General features: G+C 40.5%; 2 protein-coding genes across 5 annotated transcripts in view; both read right to left on the reverse strand.

The window, feature by feature from the left end:
- Positions 1–335: 335 nt before the first annotated feature.
- GKAP1 (G kinase anchoring protein 1) lies at positions 336–16600 on the reverse strand. The gene is made up of 12 exons (XM_083702114.1): positions 16174–16600; positions 11642–11908; positions 10253–10396; positions 9611–9688; positions 8904–9033; positions 8067–8089; positions 6582–6731; positions 4287–4388; positions 3001–3064; positions 2663–2733; positions 2148–2225; positions 336–649 (listed from the first exon to the last, which is right to left on the reverse strand). Exons 2-12 carry the CDS (start codon positions 11858–11860, stop codon positions 602–604), a joined length of 1107 nt encoding a protein of 368 aa, XP_083558240.1. The 5' UTR covers positions 11861–11908; positions 16174–16600; the 3' UTR covers positions 336–601.
- Positions 16601–17535: 935 nt separating this feature from the next.
- Positions 17536–22839, reverse strand: part of KIF27 (kinesin family member 27) — a 40871-nt gene continuing 35567 nt past the window's right edge. For 2 of the 4 annotated variants that reach the window (XM_083701892.1, XM_083701893.1), the window contains exons 17-18: positions 21779–21934; positions 17536–21116 (exon numbers count right to left, since the gene is read on the reverse strand). In XM_083701892.1, the coding sequence (XP_083558018.1) occupies positions 20680–21116; positions 21779–21934 (593 nt within the window). In that variant the 3' untranslated portion in view covers positions 17536–20679. Of the gene's footprint in view, positions 21117–21778; positions 21938–22839 lie in introns of all 4 variants that reach the window. The other 2 variants (XM_083701890.1, XM_083701891.1) reach the window with 1 other exon arrangement.

The raw sequence follows: 22839 nt of genomic DNA on the forward strand, positions 1-22839 counted from the left end.
GCTTTAAGGAATCTTGTTTATATATAAGACTAAAGGTGAAGTGACAGCATTAATCATTTAAAGTTCATTACATAATTACTGAACCCTTCAAAACAGTGTTGGCAGGAGTTCTTGTTGCAGACCCTGTGGTCTGATGTTACCCTCAGAAGGCCTTGTCCAGAACCACTGCATTCCCCTTTTTTATTATGCCCTCTTCAGTACTAGGTTAAACAAGTCAAGCACCCAAAATTGAGTGGATGTGTGAAAAAGCAGAATGTACAAATGATGGAAATGGCATAGAAATACAGTATGGGCCAACAATTTCAATAAGGCTAAAAACATTAAACACACCAGGGTCATAAAAATGACAAAAACTTTATTGAGTGATGAAAAACTAGGTGTAGCATTAGGACAAACAAGGTTTGAGCATCACTGTAACATTAGTTTCCAGCTTCTCTTCTTTATACTAGAAGTGCAATAGATTCAATATTCAGAACATTAGTCAATTAAACTTCACTCCCAAACCCAGAAAACTGCATAGTTAAGCAGTAGTACAAATACATTTCTGCAAAACCCCTGAAGATCAAATTTATTTTTTGCTCTGATTTTGGTACAAATGTGATCACCTGCACTGATCAGTCTCTGAATTTCTTTTCCCTTTTCTTCCAGCCTATAACAGAGAAGGAAAAAAGCTTGTGTTATGAAAACCTAAGTATCAACAAAAAAATGCTAAATTTCCCCCCAAAACAGGGCTTTTGCAGAAAGCACTAGCTGTGCCCTTCAATACTGCCACTTCCCACAAGAGCCCTCTGGGAAGGAGAGAAACACTCCTGAAAGAATGGGTGGATTCTCTCCCTTTTCACAGGTTATTTTTTTCCAGGAGGAATAGAAATCACTTGTCCTTTCCCTTCTCAAGGTGTGATTCATCATCCACAAGCAGCACTTTCTTTAGACGGATGCTCATTGTTGCTGAAACAAGTGAATACGCTTGTGGATCCTGAGCATAATACTAGGGAGGAGACTTAATAGTATTCTCAAGTTGCTGTTTATTGCACACTGAAGTACAACATATACACAAAGAAAGGATGTGTGTGAGAGGAGAATTAAGAACTGCCTGCCCAGGTCTTCATAACTGTATTATGTGACCCTGCCTGTTCTGGGTGGAAGTGACTCATGTCTGGATGCCTCCCTCACACAGGATAGATACTGTATTGGCCTGAATATAAGCCTCATTTTTTTTCCAAATTCTGATTGTGAAAAGTTAAAGTGTGGCTTATATTCGCAACCTTACAGTATCGCTGCTGAAACAGCTGCCCACGAGGGCCATCGTGGGTGTGGGACAGCAGCGCCCGTCCCAACCGCATCGTCCAAGCCTACCCCGAGCTGCTGTAAGGAAGGGGGAAGGGGTGGAGGCCACCGGTAAAGCAGTGCGGCTCCTCCCCCCCCAGAAGCAGCCCGAGGCAACGACACGCAGCCCGCCCACTGCTCCCAAGCCTCCCCCAGCACCAGCTTGGGGAGGTAGTGCTGGGAGGTGGTTGTGTTGGGAGGTAGGTGAGCAGTGCGCTCAAAACCAAGCGCCGGCTTGGGGAGTGGGGTGCCGGCCGCCCCCATTCAGGGCAGTAGTGCCGGCAGGCGGGCCGCACCCGCAAATAAGCCTTGAATTTTAAAGTTGTGGCTTATTTGCGGGTGCGTCTTACATTTGGGCCAATACGGTAATTTTGTGTGTGTATCTATATATGTATCTATAGGTATCATCTGTGTGTGTATAAACTGTCAATTAGAGATAACAGGTAATAAACAATTATGGTGATGGGGGAATTGTGCAGATCACTAAGCAAAGAGACAGAAAAGGAGATTCACTGAATACAGTGGATCCAGAGGAAATATTTGTAAAGTCTGCTTTAAAAGCTCCTTTTTAGAGCAAACGGACACAAACTTGGTATGTAAAAATAAACAAACAGGCTTGGATCCTAAGTAAGTTCACTGAAGGAAAAGTTTATTGCCCCCCTTCCTCTAGCAGCTCCCATTGCTTCTCTGACACTGTTCAAGACCTCCAACCTTCCTGGAGAGGCTTTTTAGGAGTACAGGCAGCTGCAGTGGTGGGATGGGTATAAGAAAAGTTTCTCCTGTGAGTTTCTGTTTACTTATGAAGTAGCTAGTAACGTTACCTGATATTTTGTTAGCTCTGCTTGCAGTAACTTCACTTTAGATCGTTCTTGTTCCAGAGCAGCATGAAGGCTGGTAACCTTAAAAAACAAAATAGAAGCTCAACAACTACTGTCTTGTCTCTTAACAAAGCGACATTTTGAAGATAATAAAGTTACATGCCTATGACAGCACTAATGAAAAAGAAAATCAGTATGTGCTATTTTGCCTATTATCTGAGTTTCAAAATTATTGCCTGATAACTTTTCCTGGAAATAATGTGGCAACATGTACCATTTCTGGCAGCAAGTTCACAATATTTTGAGAATTACAGGAAACTACATAAAGTTGCCGTTGCAAAGAGAAAAGATAGGATTACATCTTACTAATTTTTCCTCACTGAAATTAAGCCATCTAAGCTGGGTGCAGAGGGAAGGTCCTGTTCCATGAACATAACATTACTCATAGTTCTTCCAACCCAGTTGTTCTGATATTTTGATTTAGTGTGCTTTTTAAAATATATTGCAGAAATGTTTACCTGTAAAGTCAGCTCATTCTTAATACTCTGAGATTCATCAACCTGAAGCAGTATTTCGGCTTTATCTTTCACTAAAGTTTTAAAACAAAACAAAAAAGATTAGACTTTCTATTTTTAAAGATGTTGAGAATAGTTAGAGGCACATTTTTCAAGCACCACGAAACATGTCTGATGGGCTGCATTCAGCCATGCAGGGTCACAGATTGCATAGGGCTGCTATGAAATAAAAACTGAACAAGCCTCTTTGTCTTAGCACTGTCCAAACAATTTGCAGATAGATTTAAGGAACATAGGTTTTTAAAAGAATTTTAATATTTAACAAACGAAGCAGTACTTACTCTCTCCTTCCTGCAGCATTTTCAACAGCTGTGCATTTCGTGCTTTCACTTCCTTATACTTAGCCTAAACGTTTTAAAAGTTCAATTAATGCAAATGGCATATTTAAACAATATGGACATTAGAGTATTGGTTGTACAGTGCAATCTTATCCATGTCTATGTTCACTGAAATTTACTGCCCAGTAAGTGTATTTAGAATTGGTGCCTGAACATTTCAAAATCCATCTCTAATAAATGGGACAAAAGGAAAATATAATAACACAAGTACACTCAAGACCCCCCAAATTCCATTTCTGATAAAAGTGTATGTGTGGGTGAGCTTCAAGAATCAGAGGAGAGGATGGCAGCGAAAAAGAGAAATATATTTTTGAGCTGGAAATTCACAAAATTGCCCCATTTATATAAGGTTGACTGTTGCCTTCAAAGATCAATTAATCTTCCTTGATCCCTACTGACAATTAAACAGATGAGGTGGGCAATGTACTAAAAATAATTACTCTTGGCAACATTCATAAATGCAACAAAAATATCTAATAAGTTACAAGAAAGGAGATTCCGACTAAACATTCTTAAAAGCTTTCTGACCAGTTAAGAGCTGTTCAACAGTGGAACAGACTCCCATGAGAGGTGGTGGACTCTCCTTCCTTGGAGGTTTTTAAGTAGAGGATGGATGGCCATCTGTCAATGGATGCTTTAGTTGATTTTCCTACATTGCAGGGGGTTGGGCTAGATGACCCTTTGGTCCCTTCCAACTCTTAAGATTCTAGTAAACGCATACCAAGTCTGTGGTTATTCCCCCCCCCCCCCCACTGAACCAAATTCTTCTGAACATTAACAAACTGTTGACAAGTAGTTAATTATTTATAAATGTGGACTTTTAATGCAATATGTCCAACTCTCTCACGTGGTAGAAACACCTATAATTACTAAGTTCTCTCCTTACAGCAGCATTAACTGGTAGAATAAAGAATATATATGAAAGAAAACAGTAAGAAAACGGTTGATTTACAATTACTATGTCATCATGTGGACTTTCTGAGGCTGGGGTTGGATGACTGATAGCGTACACTGAAAGCCTTTAAATAATAAGCCTATTTTACTAAGTAAAAATATTTTATTTACTTCTGAAATAATAACCTTATCTAGATGCCAACCTCTCCTCCTAATATGGATTAAATGTAATTTTTATTTTGAAAAGCAGTGCTTTTAAAAGGCTAATACAATAAATATTTTCAATCTAAACATTTGTTTAAATTAAATGCTGCATAAAGAAACCCATTACATACCTCCCATTGAGTGATTACACTCTTTAATTGCTGGATTTCTGCATCTTTCCTCTCAAGTTCCAGCTTTAGTCTCTCTATTCTTCCGTCTTTCAATACAAAATCCTCCAGATTTTAAAGAGAGAGATACAATGTAAAATGAATTTTACACCCTTAACAAAGTTGAGGAGATGTGAACTAGCATTCAAAATACTTTGAAAAGTAACAAATGAACATAGGTATGCTTTAAAATGCTAGCAATTTAAACTTTTCGTATTTAAAAAATACAATGGAACTTACTCTATGGTCACATATTCTATGGAAACTGACATAGAACACTGATTGTTAGTCCAAAATGTTTCCTCATTCAGGAAGCTATTACAGTTGGTCAAAAGTTATTTCACTACAAAGAAATTTCAGTCATTACCCAGAGGGTAAGCTGCCCCTGAAATTCAGAGCAGCATTAAAAGTTGACCTGTCCAGAGTTCAGGTAGGGCAGGTATAGGGAACCTGTGGTTCTACACATGTTGCCAACTACAACCCACTCCCAGGTGAGGTCCCTGCAGTCTGAAGGCAGGCAAATCTTGTCCCCATCTTGAAAAAGGGGGGTAAAGAAGACCCATGTAACTACTGAACCGCTTGATGCTGGTGTCAGGAAAGGTCCTAGAACATATAATTAAACAGATAGTCTAGGGATACTTAGAAAAGGATGCTGTGATTACTAAGACATAGCCTGGGTTTCTCAAAACAAGTAAGGCCTATTGAAATACAGTTTCTTTTTTTTTGACCAAGTTATTGTGCAAGCTTAAAGGAACAGGGGGATGCTGTGGATGTAGTATATCTTGATTTCAGTAACACTTTTGATAAAGTCCCCCATGATATTCTTGTGCAGAAACTGGTAAAATGTGGGCTGGATGAGGTAAATGTGAAGTGGATTTGTAGCTGGTTGACTGACTGAACCTAAAGGGTACTCATTAATGGTTCCTTGTCATCTGGGGGGGGGGGGAGACAAATGGGGTGCAGTAGGAATTGAGGGGATGTTCATCAAATCTGCAGATGACACCAAACTGGCAGGGGTAACCAATGCTACAGAAGACAGAATCAGGATTCAAGATGACATTAACAGATTGGAGAACTAGGCCCAAACTAACAAAAAAAAAATTCAATAGGGACAAATGTATCATACTTAGGCAGGAATAACCAGTTGCACAGGGGACACCTGGCTCGCCAGTAATACATATGAAAAGGATTTAAGGGTCTTAGTAGATCACAAGCTTAACATGAGTCAACAGTGTGATGCAGCAGCGAGAAAAGCTAATGCTATTCTAGGCTGCATCAAAGAAGAATAGTGTCCAGTTCAAGGGAAGTAATAATACCACTCTATTCTGCCTTGGTCAGACCACACCTGGAATGGTGTGTCTAGTTCTTAGTGCCACAGTTTAAGAAGGGTATTGACAAGCTGGAATATGCGCAGAGGAGGGTGACCAAAATGATCAATGGTCTGGGAACCAAGCCTTATATGGAACGGCTGAGGAAGTTGGGTATGTTTAGCCTAGATAAGAAGAGAGTGAGGAGATATCCATCTACAAATCTCTAAAGGGCTTTCACAGGGAAGATGGAGCAAGCTTCTTTTCTCCTGCTCCAGAGAATATGACCTGAACCAATGGCTTCAAGTTACAAGAAAGGAGAGTCCAACTAAATATTAGGAAGAACTTTGATGTTAGGAGCTGTTCGACGGTGGAATGGACTACTGTGAAAGGGAGGTTTTTAAACAGAGATTGGATGGCCATCTGTCATGGATGCTTTAGTTGAGATTCTTGTATTCCAGGGGATTGGGCTAGATGACCTTCAGGGTCCCTTCCAACTCTACAAATTCATACTTCTATTATCAGTCCTGGAAAGCATGGGCAATGAATGGCCAGGGATGATGGGAGCTGTAGCTCAGCAACATCTGGTGAGCCACGGGTTCTCCACTCCTAGGGTAGGTGAACAAACACACCAATCCTTGTGGCACACATTATTTAAACTACTTTTACTTGACTCTTCAGCCAAAAAGATGAATAAAAAAGTAAAAACAAGGCAATCAGTGCCAGAGGATTACAATCCAAAGGCACTATACAAAATGAAAAATGGAAGAGTAAAACAGAGAAACTAAGGCACCCGTTCTTAAAGTTACAGTTTCCTTGGCAGATATTTCTCAGAGGAGGAAATTTAGTGGACTTTTCATACCTATATGCACTTTTAAGCAGCTACTCAATTTCACCTCCTCTATTATAATCAGTACAGTATACTTTCAGGAATTTAACGCATTTAACATACATGTGTGGGATCACGCGATGTACTGTTATCCATTCCATTATCTGTGATATGCTCTCTTCTTTTCTCCCTAGTAATTATTTTGTGCACATCATCCTCCAGTCTATTGAAGAATTCACCATCATGCAACACAGTATGTGAAGAGCTCAATTCCTGCCAAGAAACTATAATTAATCTCTAGTAAAACAATTCAGCAACTTAATAAGTAATTACTCTAAGTTTTATATATGGAATTCCAATCTAAATATGAAATTTCAGCTTTAAATCAAATTACAGTAATATATTTTTTTCTAAATGCCCTCCATCCCTACAATAGGTCTTGGTAACTGCATCAGGCAAAAAATTAGCATTGTTTTAATAATGCTTAGATACTATTTTAATCACATTCTAAATTTGGTGGCCTTGTAATGCAGCAAGACATGGAATACATTCGTGTCTTTCAGAAACAACCAAGTAACCATTCTCTTGCTACAATGCTTTCATTCTTTGCCTTTCCAGCACAGCAAGAAAGTGTTGCATTCATTCAGTTTGAGGGTAAAGCCAAGGCTTACCATATTTTTCGCCCTATAGGACACACCGTCCCATAAGGCGCACCTATTTTTTTGGGGGGGGGGAAATAAAGGGGGGAAAATTATTTCCCCCCCAGGCGCGGGGCTAGGGCGGGGGAGGCCTGAGCTTCCCCTGACCCCAGTCCCCAAACAGGCAGCTCTCTGCAAGCCGTGGGAGCCCAGCGCTGGCTTCCGCTGCTTGCGGAGAGGTCCGCGAATCCTGGAGAGCGAGAGGGGTTGGTGCACACCGACCCCTCTCGTTCTCCAGGCTTCAGCGAAAGCCTGCATTCGCCCCATAGGACGCACACACATTTCCCCTTCATTTTTGGAGGGGAAAAAGTGCATCCTATAGGGCGAAAAATATGGTAATTTGCCCAAAGTGATGTCATCATGTAGTACACTTAGACTGACTACTGAGTACTATGATGTCATCGCATTCACTACCTGGACCATGATTAGCTGAGATCACATAGTCATTCAGAAAGAAGCCAAAAGATAAGCTAGAAACAAAAAATTATAGCAACTAAACAACCAAAGGTCAGGCTGTGAACAGGTACAAGAGAGACAGCTAATAAGAACTGATTAGGTTTCTCAAGGGACCATTTTGAACTTTCAAGAGCCCACTTTCCTTGTTAAAAATATATAGTGCAAAAAATTTGGTGCAGCCACAGAAATTATTCACTGAGAAATCTTTAAAAAGCTTGTGCTGAAATGTTAATTTAATAGCACAATCTTTCATATACAATTTCTTCACAATTTCCAGGGTCCTGCTGTTCACTTAAGTCTCCCCAACAGAACCAGAAACAATATTTTCATGTGACTTATTTAGAACAGAGCATGCACTAATGCTTGCCAAGAAAGTGGAAAAATTAATGGTGCCATTTAAATAATTCCTTCATTAGATACTTCAAGCATTATTTTTGTTTGATCAGGTACTTACCTCCTGCTTTTTGGGAAGGTGATCTGAAACAACATGAAAAATGTATGTTACAGATTAAATTTAATTTGTGAACGAAAACCCAAAACTGATTATCCAGGAACATTTCAGTGCCATACGCTGCTAAATAATATGATTCTCTAAGTCTAAGCTAAAATTTCCATTCATACTTTAAATTCCTTGTATTCTGTTTTGCCAGATTTATAAATCTAGTAACAAAGCACCACTTGACCCACCTGAAACTAAACTACTGCAACTGAGTATCAAATTTGCCACAAAGTGTGATGAAGTGTGTGATTTGCAAAATGGCCCCTGATTTTCTGGGATGAAACCAGTTTAGAGGTCCTTCAAAGTAGTTTTGGGGCTGGTGTTAAAACTAAAACTGTTTTAGCTGTCCTGCTGGACCACCTTTTCTGGGGAATAGAAGGAGAGAGTCCGACTATGCTAATTCTACTATATCCTTCTCTCAGCAGTATTTAAACATAAAAGATCAAAGCAGTGTAAAGTTTCACTTTAGCTCTTTGTACAGGCATTCTGTCCATGGGAGACTTCTGATTAAGCAGAAAGATCTCACTAACCAAAGGGGAAGAATCATATTTTGCCAATTCTCCACCCACCACCCAGGACACAAACACTTCTCAGATTGTTTCAATTAATCCCCCAATACTCTGGAACATATCTGAGGGTACAAAGGGGGAATTGGCAAAAGCCCCCCCCCCCCCAATTCACACTGTTGGCGATGGAAGTGAAGTCTGAATTCCTAACCTGACAGGTGTCAACATCTTGTGACTCTTTAACAGACCTAATGATTCTATGAAACATTTAGCACTAAAAACTTACCAATGTTAGTATCAGACTGGAAATCTTTTAAAGACACAGTGAGAGGTTTGTCTTTTCCCTGCTGATTTTTTCTTTTCTCTTTCTTGTGCACAGCTTTTGATGGAGAAGCACTTTCAACAGTTTCATATTCCTGTAAAGAAAAAAAACACCTTATACATCTGTCTTTGAGAGACTAAATCATAGAACATTATGGTTAAACACTGCCAAAGGGAAAACAAGTTACGCAAAGAAATATTTTGAAACAATATAAAGCATTTTAGTCTCTTGCTTAGTATTTTGAACCCATGTCTATGCAACTGGCCTCTCTAAACAAGTAAACCACACATCCAGGATTGTACACAAAACTACATAAGAAATAATTCTGTTTTCACCACTACTATTACCATAGGCAATATTTTCTTGATCTGTTATTAACTCAACTGAATCTAGCAAAAAAAAACTACAGCTGTACATAGGCTCATAAAAAGTGCATTGTTAAGAATACAGTGGTACCTCTGGATACGCACACCTCCAGTTCTGTATCCTTCAGGATGCGAATGCGGCAAACCCGAAAGTATTTTTCTGGGTTTCGACACGCGTGCCTGTGCAGAAGCGGTCCCTCCAGTTGTGGAAACCTCAGGATCCGACTGAGGCTCCGGAATGGATCCTGTCCGCAACTGGAGGTACCACTGTATTTGTGTTTTAATCATACTTAGAGAAGGGAATACCTTTTTGTGTTCTTCATATTCCAGTTTGCTGAGAAGTAAAGCTTTTTCAAGATCGGCTTCAAACATTTCAGAAGTCAACTGAAGAAACAAGATGGAAAAGTGTACCATGTGGCAGGGTTTTATTCAAACATACACCACCCTCTTAGTATCATATGCCAGTTACTTATCAGTCACTCCCTCCCCAAAAGAAGTACATCTAGCAAATTCATTATATACCTTCGGGAAATTGCTGAGGACACACCTCTTTTGACACTAGAGATGTATATTTTTAGGATCCACCTTATTTGATTGTTGGCTGTTTTAAACTGCTTTTAGCATTGTGTTTTAATTGTTGTAACCTACCGGGAACCAAAGGGTGAAGGGGTGGGTAGCAAATGATATTATTTGGCACCTTGACTAGAGAATAAATCTCACTGAACTAAATGTAACTTTTTTCTCAGAACACACGCTCATGATTGCTGAAAGTTATAGCCTGATCATTTGCACGTTTATGCAGAATTAAGTCCTATTGTGTTTAATAGAGCTTTCTTTCAAACCTGACCCAAATGCCTGCCAATGCTAATGCATACAAAGCAGGTGCAGCAGTTAAAATGAATAATCACAAACACTTAAAACTTTAAAATAACATATTTGATGAATTACCTGTTCATCTCTTTGTCTCCACTCTTGCCAGTTCTCTTCCTGAGAATCTTTTCTTGCTGAATTATTTAATGCTTGCTCGTGCTGAGACAAAGAAGCTCCATGGGAACTTTTCTGAGGGATTTTCTTAAAAGCGAGATTTCTGAGCTATAAAAACAATGAACATAAATAAATTTTTTATAAAGTGTAAAACGCTGTGACAAGCTGAAACCTCAGTGTAGGTTTGCTTTGAAGTGCCTTACATTATTGTGGTGATTTCATTAAGAAGAAACCCTCACATAATGTTGGTGGTCTAAACTGGCTAGAACAATAAACACAAGTTAGGTTCCCTGTGTACAAATGGCCAGAGGAACAAGGAAAGATCAGCTGGGCCCAAACTAAGTGTAATATACAATTCACCACATCATTCCAGCATTCTCAAACTGACCCCCCCTACCTTTCCCTTTCCCCTTGTAAGTAGTAAGCACAAATGTATCTCTTTTTCATTTATGTATTGCACCTACCACCAGAACTATACTGAATTATTGAATGACATGATGCTTTGGGAGACTAGTTTTCTCTGAAAATAGGAATAAAAGTATGGTATTTTAAAATATCAATAATGGTGGGTTGTAGCCAATGGTGGTTTTATGTAAGCTGAAGTGCTTCTCCTAATGTAAAGCTCAAAAGGTAAAGTTAAAGTGAGGTGCCCCATTGCCACAAACCCTTCCCATCAATTCCAGTCCTCTGTGCCACATCCCACTGTTCCACGTGGTCCCATAACCTTCAGGGGCAATCAGTGAAAATCAGGTGCCCTGCCTGAAGTGCTTTTGCTAGCACAATTTGATATAACCTGACATGAATTCCACAGCAACAGATGCATTGCAAATATCATGAGTAGCTACAATATAGTAAGATAGGAAGCAAAATTGAGGAAGTCTTCCAAGTTCAAAATAATTTATAGTATGTTCTAGAAGTACTGCTAATTTAGTATTTGTTTGAAAACTGAATAACGCTTAATACTACTTAATAATATTTGTATATAGGCATTGTCACCCACAAACAGTATTATTTTTAAACTATCTGAACCATATGCACCAATATATGCTATGAACCTAGACACCTACATTAAAGAAAAGAAGCACTCGAACATCTGCCCTACCTTAGGGCAGATTTCTTCAGAAACATCTCCTTCCAAAGATAAACGTTTTGGATTAGGATGCCATTCTAGTTTTGAAAGAAAAGTGTTTAGGATTTACCTGATCATAAACACCTTCCCACTTCTAACCCCTGCTGGAATCTTCACCACATCTCAAGTATACTTAATTCTTGATCCCTCACTTTTTGACTTTTCCTTTGCATGTATGTGGACACCTGGCCCAACTGAGTATTGAAACATAACAGTCACACCACCTCATTGGCTTCACTCTGTTGCTGTTCCTTCTTTTTTCTTCTCTTTTCTTTTTTCTTTTCATTTGTGGTTGACTTGCTGCCTGAAGCTTGGGACTTTCCACCATTTCGACTGTTTCTTCCTTTTCCAGATTCTGAATCGGATCCACTGCCACTATCAACTTGCAAAAGAGCAAACCGTGATGCAGTAGTAGGAACCGAACTAATAACTGCAGAGGCCATTTTAACTTTGGAGGCGTCTAGAAGCAAGCCGCTGTTTCAAGAAGCTACCTGGATAAGTAACAGCAATATAAGGATGGGGTGGGGTGGGGGAAGAAAAAAGATCCACCATTTTACTATAGGAGAACTGGTACATTAAATCACTTTTTAAAAAATGGATCACAGAGTTTTATATAGTAACCAAAAGACCTCACAAACAAAACTACCACATTTTTCTGAATCAGGTTTGATAAGATTTTTTTTTTTTTCATTTTGCAGAGTTATGTAACCTAGAAATACCATATCCCGTTAAGCTCTAGGTGCATTAATCAATGTGGTGACTGAGAGCGTGCCCAAGATTAATAGGCCCAAAAATAGCTGGCCCCTTTCTGGTTTTTTTAAAAAAGATTTTTATTAAGGTTTCAACAAATTTTATCATAACAAACAAAACAAAACAACACAATAACAAACAATAAACAATATAACACATAAAAATCAAACAAAAATATATAAGTTCAATTCTTAATTTCATGTACCTTACTTTCCCAACTTCCTCACACCTCCCTTTTCTGTATTCCAATTTCCAATTTAGTTTCAATAGCTGGCCCCTTTTTGGACAACACCCTGAATAAGTTGTTCAAGGGACAGGGTAATAATTTTTGCAAGAAAGCAGAAATACTTTTAATGAATGAGGAATTGCAGCCCCAAAGTACTTCTTTAATAACTATTTTTAATTGAAATAAATAAATAAATTTAAAAAAATTGCCCAGTAGCATCTTAAAGACCTACTAAGTTTGTTCTGGGTATAAGCTTTCATGTGCATGCACACTTCTTCAGATATTTTTAATTGGTAGTTTTTGTTGAATTTCTTGTAGCAGCCTTGGATGATTAATTTATACTCCTACTTTCTGTGCAAAATATAAAGAATGGTGATAAAAATAAAACAATTTTTTTTAACTTAATACTATAGGGTTTTTTTTAAAAAAATAGATAACTAAATACTGTTATTCACTCTCTAAACTTTGTGCTTATTAAACACTTCAGATGATAGAAAGGTCACCAATAGGAACTATTACTGACAATGTAGCTGTCATTTTATTCCTATGTAGGATTGCAAAAGGGAAGCTCGTTGATCTTTTGAAAACAGTGGCACACAAGCATAGTCTTCAGAAGATTAACAAGGATTTTCTAAGAAAGTATCATGTACTTTTAAGGATTAAGTTTAGGAGTCTGTGGAACTATGGTTCCCATCAAATGAACATATTTTAAACAAAAAGAGCTATATAATTTCATGGAAGTGTAACTGTGAAAAGTATCAGATAAAATGTTTATAGTGGATCTTGCTGCACCACTGTAGGAAGGTCCAAGGTTCAAAGACAGAACTAACAGATCTTTTAATCAAGAGGAATAAGCATGAGGCATCTTCCCTGCTTTCTAAAGAATTCAATATAAGTGTGTCTCTTCTTCCACATGCAAGAAGGCCCAAATAACAAGAAACTATGGATCAAAATCTACAGCGCTAATATTCCATGTTGATGTTTTCTGAACATGGTGCAAGTTTTTTCAAAAGGTACAGAGATCTTCTTAAAAGAGACTTTCCATCTTCCGCTTTTAGGCGTGTACTTATGAGAATCAAGGTTTTGACAAAATGTTTTAGAAAGCGGATGAAATTGCCTTCTGTGATGCTAAATAGGTTGCAGTCTTAATTGCAGTAGCCTGGGAATGTCCCATTAACACTGAGCAAACACTGCTCTATAAAATGGATTAAATAAACACAATTTCAGAACGATAAATATATGAAAATGAATACGTATGCTTTACGTGTCTGTAAACATGGCAAGACATGCAGTTAAACTATTACTTATAAGACACCCGAGGACACCAAAACCTGCATTCCTGTACCCGTGAAAATCTACGAAAGCAAATATATATATATATATATATATATATATATGCAGGTTTTGGTGTCCTCGGGTGTCTTCCCGTGTAAAAGTTGGGGTGTCTAGGCGACGTTTCGACGAGGTCTCACTCGTCATCTTCAGGCTGGTGCTTTCGGCTTCTTGTTACTGGAACAGAGCGGGATCTCAATGTTTGAGTTCCTATAAATACTGTAGAGGGGGTGTGGTGTCTAGCCTCCAATGTTCTGGGCAGAGAGGAAGTTCCCAGGCTAGTGTGCCTTTTCTTCTTTTGTTCCTTAATTACTTGAGAGATACCTTGAGTGATTTCTTGAGTGATATCCTGAGTACCACTTAGGTGGGTCATTAGGTGTGGATTAGTTGCTAAAGTCTTTGTGTCTTGACCTCTTGAACTTTGTGAAGAGTTTTCCTGAGAAGATGGCTGTATTGCACTTAGTTGTGCTTTGGCTTGGCTTCGTGTATAGGGGCGAGCTGTGGTTTTGTGGCTTGTGTCAGCCAGATCTGTGTAGGGATTGCAGGGGGGTGCAGCATCCGGAGGTGCCACCATGGATTGGCTACTGGATGGTGTCAGTAATTCATCTGTGGAGAGGGTCTGGGTTTGGGTCTGGTGTGGTTGATTGGTGTTGGCGTTCTGTGTGCCTCTGGATCTGGTGTCAGTTTTTGTGGGGAGGGCTAATTTCCAGATGTCTGGCAAGCGGGATGTGTCGTCACGCTTGTTCATGTTGTGAGGGTGTTTCTCTATCTCGATGGCTTCCATGATTATTCTCTTGTGGTGATGTTCCGTGTTAAAGAGCAATTTGGAATCTGCAAAATTAATTTCGTGTCCTGTTTCTTTCATGTGTTGGAAAAGAGAGGAAGTTTTTTCTTCTTTTTTGACGGCATTCTTGTGTTCTGCGATACGTGCATTTATTCGTCTGTTTGTTTGTCCAATGTACGTGGCTGGGCAGACTTTGCAGGGTATTTCATAGATCCCTTGGTTTTCCAACTGGATTTTATCCTTGGGGTTTCTGAGGATATTGGCTATTTTTTGGTTGGTGCAAAAGGCTGTTTTGATATTGTGTTTATGGAGGATTTTGCTAATTTTATCTGTAGTGCCCTTGATATAAGGAAGGAGGGCCATGCCATTGTTTTCTTCTGTGTCTTGGTTTTTGGGGGGTGTTTCCTTTTGGATTAGCTTCGTAATCCTGTTTTGCTGGTATCCATTGGCAATTAACACATTTGAGAGATTCTGTAACTCAGTTGTCAAGTGGTCTTTGTCAGCCAGGCGTTTGGTTCTGGAGATGAGAGTCTTGGCTACGGAGTTTATTTGTGCAGGGTGGTGGTGTGATTGTGCATGTAAGTAGCGGTTGGTGTGTGTTTTTTTCTGGTAGATAGTGTGTCCTAGGGAGCCATCAGCCATCAGAACTTCCTCTCTGCCCAGAACATTGGAGGCTAGACACCACACCCCCTCTACAGTATTTATAGGAACTCAAACATTGAGATCCCGCTCTGTTCCAGTAACAAGAAGCCGAAAGCACCAGCCTGAAGATGACGAGTGAGACCTCGTCGAAACGTCGCCTAGACACCCCAACTTTTACACGGGAAGACACCCGAGGACACCAAAACCTGCATTCCTGTACCCGTGAAAATCTACGAAAGCATATATATATATATATATATATATGCCTAAAGAACAGTCCTGCAAAGGTCAGACAACTGCACATTCTTACCACCAGAAACTGGTTCAACAAAACATGCCATTTAACAGCATCATTAACACACTTGCCAGTGCCAATAGCTTTCTGCAGTTTTATCCCATATCAACAGGGGCACGACCCCAACTAAAGCTAAGCCCTTTCAAGTTCTCATGTTTGGGGACCCGTTTTCTAATTCTGCCCCACATAAACGAGTTGACACTGGGTGGAGGATGGCGCTCCTGAAATGCCATATATCCCCGCCCAGTTCTGGGTTCTGCCTTCGAGAAAGGGGTGACTGAGAGACACCCCAAGATTAACGGGCCCAGCAGTAAACCCCCCTCCCCCTACTTTTTGGAGAGGACCCTGTAAAAATAAAAAAGTACATGAATGAAAGCTAAGGGGATAATCAGAAATTGTGGGGTGAGCTTCCACCTTTAGCCCTTCGTTTCAGCAGAAAGTCTCCCCAGAGGGTAGCATGCCGCCCCCGCCCCCCCCAGTTTGAATAATAATAATAATAATAATAATAATAATAATAATAATAATAATAATAATAATATTTGTACCCCGCCCATCTGGCTGGGCACCCCCGGCCACCTTGGGCGGCTTCCAACGAGGATTAAAAATACATAAAAATGTCACACATTAAAAACTTCCTTGAATAATAATAATTGAACCCCTAATAATAATAATAATAATAATAATAATAGAACCGCCCCCCCAAAGCAAACCGTTGGTGGCCACCCACCGCGGAGGGCAGCAGCCTCCTCTGAGGGGCTGGAAGGAGGCAGGCAAGGCGAGGCCCCGTCTCGGCGGGGGAGAGAGATGGCGGCCCCGAGGGGTGCGGAGAGCGAGGGGCCACGGAGGAGGCCGCCTCCCGGACGGCGGAGGGGCTGAGAGAAGCTGGCGGCGGTTCGGGAAACGGTTCGGGGCGTCGCGTGAGGGGCGGAAGGAGAGGCTCCCGCGCCGGACTGACTCGCTCGCGGAGTTTGTTTATGTCTCGGGCCGCTTCGCTCCAGGGGGGGGGGGGCGCGACGCGGAGGGAGGGGAGAAGGGGCGGGGGGGCGCATGCGCAACAAAGCGGGTTTGTGACGTCTGATGTGGTCGCCGCGGGCGGGGGTGGGGGCGAGAGAGGGCGACGCACTCCCCCCCCCCCCCTAAACTCCGCAGTCTCCCTCAGGTGCGCTGCCGCCGCCGGCGCCGCTTCCTCTTTGCGTCCCCCCGCAATTAAGGGCGCTCCGTGGGCGGGGGGAAGGTCCCGCCCCCCGGAGTCAAAACGGTTCTGTTCCGTTGCTCTTTTGGGGAAACATGTGGTTGACGTTCTGCCGGCGTTGACTGCGCACTTGTGGTTTTATCATTTTAATATATGCTCTTTTACATTTTTTTAAAATCAGGGTTAGTGGCGCTCTCCGGAAAGAAATACTGTATATATATGTATGTGTGTGTGTGTGTGTATCTATACAGTATCTACGTATCTACTTATACCTATACCTCCTGCCAACCTAGCAGTTCAAAAGCAGGTCAAAGTGCAAGTAGATACATAGGTACCACTCCTGCGGGAAGATAAACGGTGTTTCTGTAAGCTGCTCTGGTCCGCCAGAAGCAGCTTAGTCATGCTGGCCACATGACCTGGAAGCTGTACGCCGGCTAAGGGAGATGAGCGCCGCAACCCCAGAGTTGGTCACGACTGGACCTAATGGTCAGGGGTCCCTTTATCTTTTTTATACCTATACCTATCTATAGACAGATAGGTATAGGGAGGTGAAGACAGGAGTGCCTGGCGTGCTCTGGTTCATGGGGTCACAAAAAGTCGGACACGACTAAACAACAATAGGTAGGTAGGTAGATACAGTGGTACCTCGGGTTACATGTGCTTCAGGTTATAAACACTTCAGGTTACAGACTCTGCTAACCCAGAAATAGTACCTTGGGTTAAGAACTTTGCTTCAGGATGAGAACAGAAATCGTGCTATGGCGGCGCGGCGGCAGCGGGAGGCCCCATTAGCTAACGTAGTGCTTCAGGTTAAGAACAGTTTCAGGTTAAGTGCGGACCTCCGGAACGAATTAAGTACGTAACCAGAGGTACCATTGTACAGACACACACACAGGCTAAATTAAAAAGCCAACTTTATTAGGCCAATAGTGCTGCTTTACATCTCTGAAATCAATTTAGACATGCCTACTTGTGCACTGCAATGACTTAAGACATTTTCTGAACAGGTGGTGGTGTCCACATTGGTTGCCTAAAGCAGTGAGAAGATTAAAACACCTTTAAAGTTACTATCCCTGCTCCTGAGACGGAGAACACCTACCCACAGACACATCTTGCAGTGTAAGTGTCAGAGCCAAGAAAATTAATAATGAACCTTGAAAAGCACATAAGAGGCTTTAAGGAATGGACATCCATGGAAGACGTCAAGCAAGCCACAGTGTCCATGTTGGAAACCCATGCTTTAAAATATGATTATTAATTTAGTATATGGGTACATGTTATGAAAGCGAAGACATTTGTAATTTATAGCAATTAGTTGATAATACTGTTTCAACAGTGGAACCATACTTAAAGGTTCTCTGCACCATTTCCTCTCCAGCATCAAGTTAAGGGTTAAAAAGAAAAAAGAAAGCTCCATACATTTACAGCAGCTGTTCACTGTGCTGATTAGCTTTGTGATGTTGTGAGCTGACCAACCCACACAGCCTCCTTTGCTGCACCTTTTTAAAGAAGTTGCATACTGTAGGAACCATTTACTGTACTTCATTTTGTGTTTTAGGATGTATTTGGGTTGTATAAGTACATAAACAATGCAGTGTTAAGAGAGTGAAATATTTGAACTTAAGACCACACCCCTTTGCAAAACTCAAATCACGATTCAACAAAGCAAAAGATAACAAATGCAATTAAAACAATTATTTCCGTCTTGAGAAATTGTAAAATATTTTAGCAGTTTACAAATAAAGCAGTTGGACACACTGGCACAGAATAGGATGAACTATGGTTTTTAGCATGTTCACAGCCTATCTTAAAACATGATATCCTGACCAGAAAGGTTTCTTCTTAAGAATCACTACTGGAAGTTAATGATGCCTACAAGCAGATAGCAACTGTGTAAGATATTATCCAGGTTTTTTTTTTAAAAAATGCAACCTAAGCAAAAAATAATTAAAAGCAATGGGCTGGATCCAGACTCCTATGGAAAGCAACAATATCCAGAGGAGGCTCCCATTGGAGTAAGGAGGATAGAGGTGGGTTTCATTAATTAATCTCCTACACTCTTGAACAGAGTTCCCTGCCACTCCAGGGCATATTTTTGGCAGGCAGAGCAGGGGAGGGAGAAAAGGCCAGAATTGACAACTCTTCTTCCAGCAGAGTGCCGTGTACCCAATATTTTTAAGAGCAAAGATTGATGTGCCCAAATTTGCAAAAATGGCAATTAACTATCTGTAAAGTACATCTGAACATTCACACTCACGACAAATATTTAATGCACAATAGTCTACCCCAAAGATCATTAGTAAAGGTGCTGAGATAGTCCGGAGAGCTTCTCACCCCCCGTAATTTCCTCCCTTTTTATGTCTCCCAACCCTGCTCCAGAAGGCTAAAGGATCCTCTGGAACAACATGGGAAGAATGAGAGAGCAATGGGAATAAGGGAATTTGCCCAAATCACCTTTGACCTCCCACTCATGCAAGCATCTACTGGATCAAAAGTGTCTTTTATTGGCAGAGGGACAGAGTTTGATACAATCCTGTATTTTATTTTTTAATTTTTTAAGAAACTAGGCACACATTGGCTTAGATTTTAGAGGCTCCATGAAAGAACTACCACTTGGGATGCTCCAGCCAATGGAAAGGGGGGGGGGGGTTGAGGCAGTTTTGCTAGTTGACCGTTCTGTGTCTTTCAAATTTACTGGAGGAGGCTGGGGGACAATATGGGAGAAGTCACCCATCTTCGGCCAGTGGAAGCCTCTGCTGGATTGGAGTACCATCTGTGCACAAAACACGTCCTGTGCAGAGATAATAAACAACTTGGGAACCAATGAGGAAAACAAAAACTTAGAAATGCCCCTGGAGTCATTTTATCTAGAACTAACAATGACCTTATGTACTGAGAAACTGGGGTCAAGGGAATTATCATAGGAAGAGTGAGCATATATGCTGCAAGTCTGCTCCTGGTCCCTTTATCCACAGTAAGTGTTATGTCTACACCAGGTCGAGTAGACAAAGCAGTTTTCTAACTTATCATGTACTTCACGCTAAGAGATACACAGCTGTGCCTTCCAAGCAGAATAACTTTTTATTGCCCTAGTTCACTGACAGCACATCTACATCTATCTCAGTGATACGTGACACAGCAGAGAGTAATTTCCCTGGAGCCGATAAAAATGTTTCTTTTCTATTATGGAAAAAAACTTTCTCCCCACAGAAAGTTTCAAAGTCACATAACAACAGAGTTAGTTATAAGAAAGAGAAATTGATGTTTGAGAGCATATTCATTTAAAATATGAGTTGGGCAAAATAAATTTCCTTGCGAAAACATTAATTTCTTAGAAACATTGTAGTCGTGTTTTGTTTTTAAAGGACATTCACAACCCAAGGCTTTGGTCAGTCACAAGTGCTTTGTCAAACTTCAGCATAAATATGCCTGGACTGGAAACCAAGTATTGCTGATGTATCTATGAAGATCTTTGTTACAATGGGCTGGTTCACACCAGATTTCTTATTTCCATGTGAGTGCTCCAGGCTGTCACCACCACCATGTTCATATGGACAAATAATGTGTAAAAATAACCAATCATACAGTCAGCAGCATTTAACCTAATGTGATTTCCACCCCTCACAGCTATACAATAAGACTGTAACTGTGATTGCTTTTATACATTGTTTGTCTTCATAAATATGCACTCAAGAATGATCATGATAACTCATGCAGCTAAAAATGTATTTTGTGAACCAGCCCTAAGATTCTTTGCGGTATAGAAGAATGCATTTATGAAGACGTGGAATACAAATCCATCAGTTACTCTAAAGGAGAAATCAGTACAAATAAAATTAATTCTTTAAGGACAAAAAGTCATTTGGTTTCAACCCCTGATATAATCAGTCTGCTATTAAGGCCTCAGATTTCTATGGGGCATAATAAATGATCAGCAGTGTGAGACACGCAATGTGAAATAACTCAAATATCGTAGCTGCCTAAAATAAACTGGAAATAAAAGGGAACTGTGTAATTGCTTTCAAAATATTACAAGGATAATTATATATTATAGTCAGATTTTCTAGGCATTTCAATAGAATCAGCAGGAACAGAATTTGTACCAACTGCAAGGCCGGAACGCCTTGATGAAAGCTCAGAAGCAGGGATATAGCGCAATTCTTTGCGAGGAAGTTTTACTGGGGTTACTCCTTGAAGCTGTGTCATAGTCTCTCTTGCCTGAGAAGGGCAACACACTTGTGGGTGAGATTTTGCAGGCTGATGTACTTTTCCTGCTTGCTCTTTGTGACTGTTGGATGTGTTGGGTCCCAGTTCTGCAGCTTCCTCTTCAAATCTGTATGAATTCTGTTGTGCTCCTAAATCACTCCTTGGGGAGTTTATTTCTTTTAATTTCCCTGTTGGTGTGGATGTCCGTTTGAATTCTTCTGACAAGGTAATTACTTCTTCTTGATTCAGTATCCCATCACTGGAACAATTATCTAAAAAGAAATATTTTTTTAAAATGCAGTTGGCTTGGATCCTTTGAGGGAACTATTATGGTTTGTCCTGTTTTGTAATGTTATGAATATAACTTGGTTCAACTGTTTGCTGTTATTACAGTATCCACTGAGGGTGTTAATTAATAAATGATAAACAATGCTAGCTAAAAAAATAAAAAGAGTAAAATATACTGAGATCCCTAGTTACCTTGCTGGAAAACAGAAGGGCTCGCTGCATTCATGGAAGGAAGTGTAGTTTAGCAGGGGCTCCTGCTGGAGAAAATGGCTAGGAAATTATTTTTGCCCATTTCCCCTGCAGCCCCCAACACCACCTCTCAAGCTGTTGCTGAAGGCTCCATCCCAGTAGTGGGGAAATCAGGGAGCATGGGGAAAATCATTGAAAATTGTCTTCCCTCATCTCCATTTCTGAGTACGAACTTAATGATCCAAGTCAGCAAAAGTTAAAGGGCTAAAATGTTTCTTTATGCATCTGAAAGCTATTAAGAAAATTAAGGAGACCTGAAATCTAAAATATCCTCTATACTGATAATGTTAAAATAAATCCAACTTCATTGTGATTAATGGGAGTTTTGCTACCAAACTGAGTAAGAGTTACATTGCAGCTATGTATGTTTTAGAATTACAATACTTCTCATATTTACTTTGTGTCAGAGGATGGTGTATTGATTCTGCAACCAGTTCCTTTAATTTCTTCTTTAATTCACGGCTAGTTTTCTTATAGAAGAACAAGTCTCTTTCCAGTTGTTGGACTTTAGTTTCGTACATCTTAAAAGTTTCTGCAATACTCTCCCCATCTTCTTCTAGAAAGACAGAACTAAGTTTAGATTCAAACTTCATTATAGCACGAACAGAGTTGCAGATAGCATACACTGCATCTCATTTGTAATTTGTCTCAAAGTGTAAATGTTAAGCGCCACAATATGTTTAAATGTATAAATCTAGGAATCATGTTTAGTAGAAGTGCAGCAGAAATATAGGTACTGTTCTTACAAATGAAAAAAGAGTAGCAGTGGAGGGAGGGAAGGAGAGATGGAGGAAAGAAAAATAATTGAAGCTGTAAGGATGAGAGAGAGAAATTATAATCATAATACTAACACTTCAGCTCAAAGGAAGATAATCATTAACAAGTTTGAAATGTGACTGATTTGAGTAGTGGGGGGGGGGGAAATATTAAGCAAATCTGAACATTTGCATTCTTAAAGATTAGGGATAGGGAACCCAGACAAGCTTACTTTCAATACTTCTGCTTGATACAATTATGTTTTGCATCTTAAAATAAAATCCAATGCCTGGTGGGCCAGGCATTGTCTGGCTGCCTAAATCTGGGTAGGAATTTGTGGGGATGAGGATAAGATTCTTGGACATTATATCCTTGGATTGCAAGAGAGTGAAGTGATAATGGAATAAAAGGTAAAGGCAAAGGTACCCCTGCCCGTACGGGCCAGTCTTGACAGACTCTGGGGTTGTGCGCCCATCTCACTTAAGAGGCCGGGGGCCAGCGCTGTCCGGAGACACTTCCGGGTCACGTGGCCAGCGTGACATCGCTGCTCTGGCGAGCCAGAGCCGCACACGGAAACGCCGTTTACCTTCCCACTGGTAAGCGGTCCCTATTTATCTACTTGCACCCGGAGCTGCTTTCGAACTGCTAGGTTGGCAGGCGCTGGGACCGAGCAGCGGGAGCGCACCCCGCCGCGGGGATTCG

The sequence above is a fragment of the Podarcis gaigeae genome (genome assembly GCF_964106915.1).
Source record: "Podarcis gaigeae genome assembly, chromosome: 11".
In the NCBI taxonomy this organism is placed as follows: Eukaryota; Metazoa; Chordata; class Lepidosauria; order Squamata; family Lacertidae; genus Podarcis; species Podarcis gaigeae.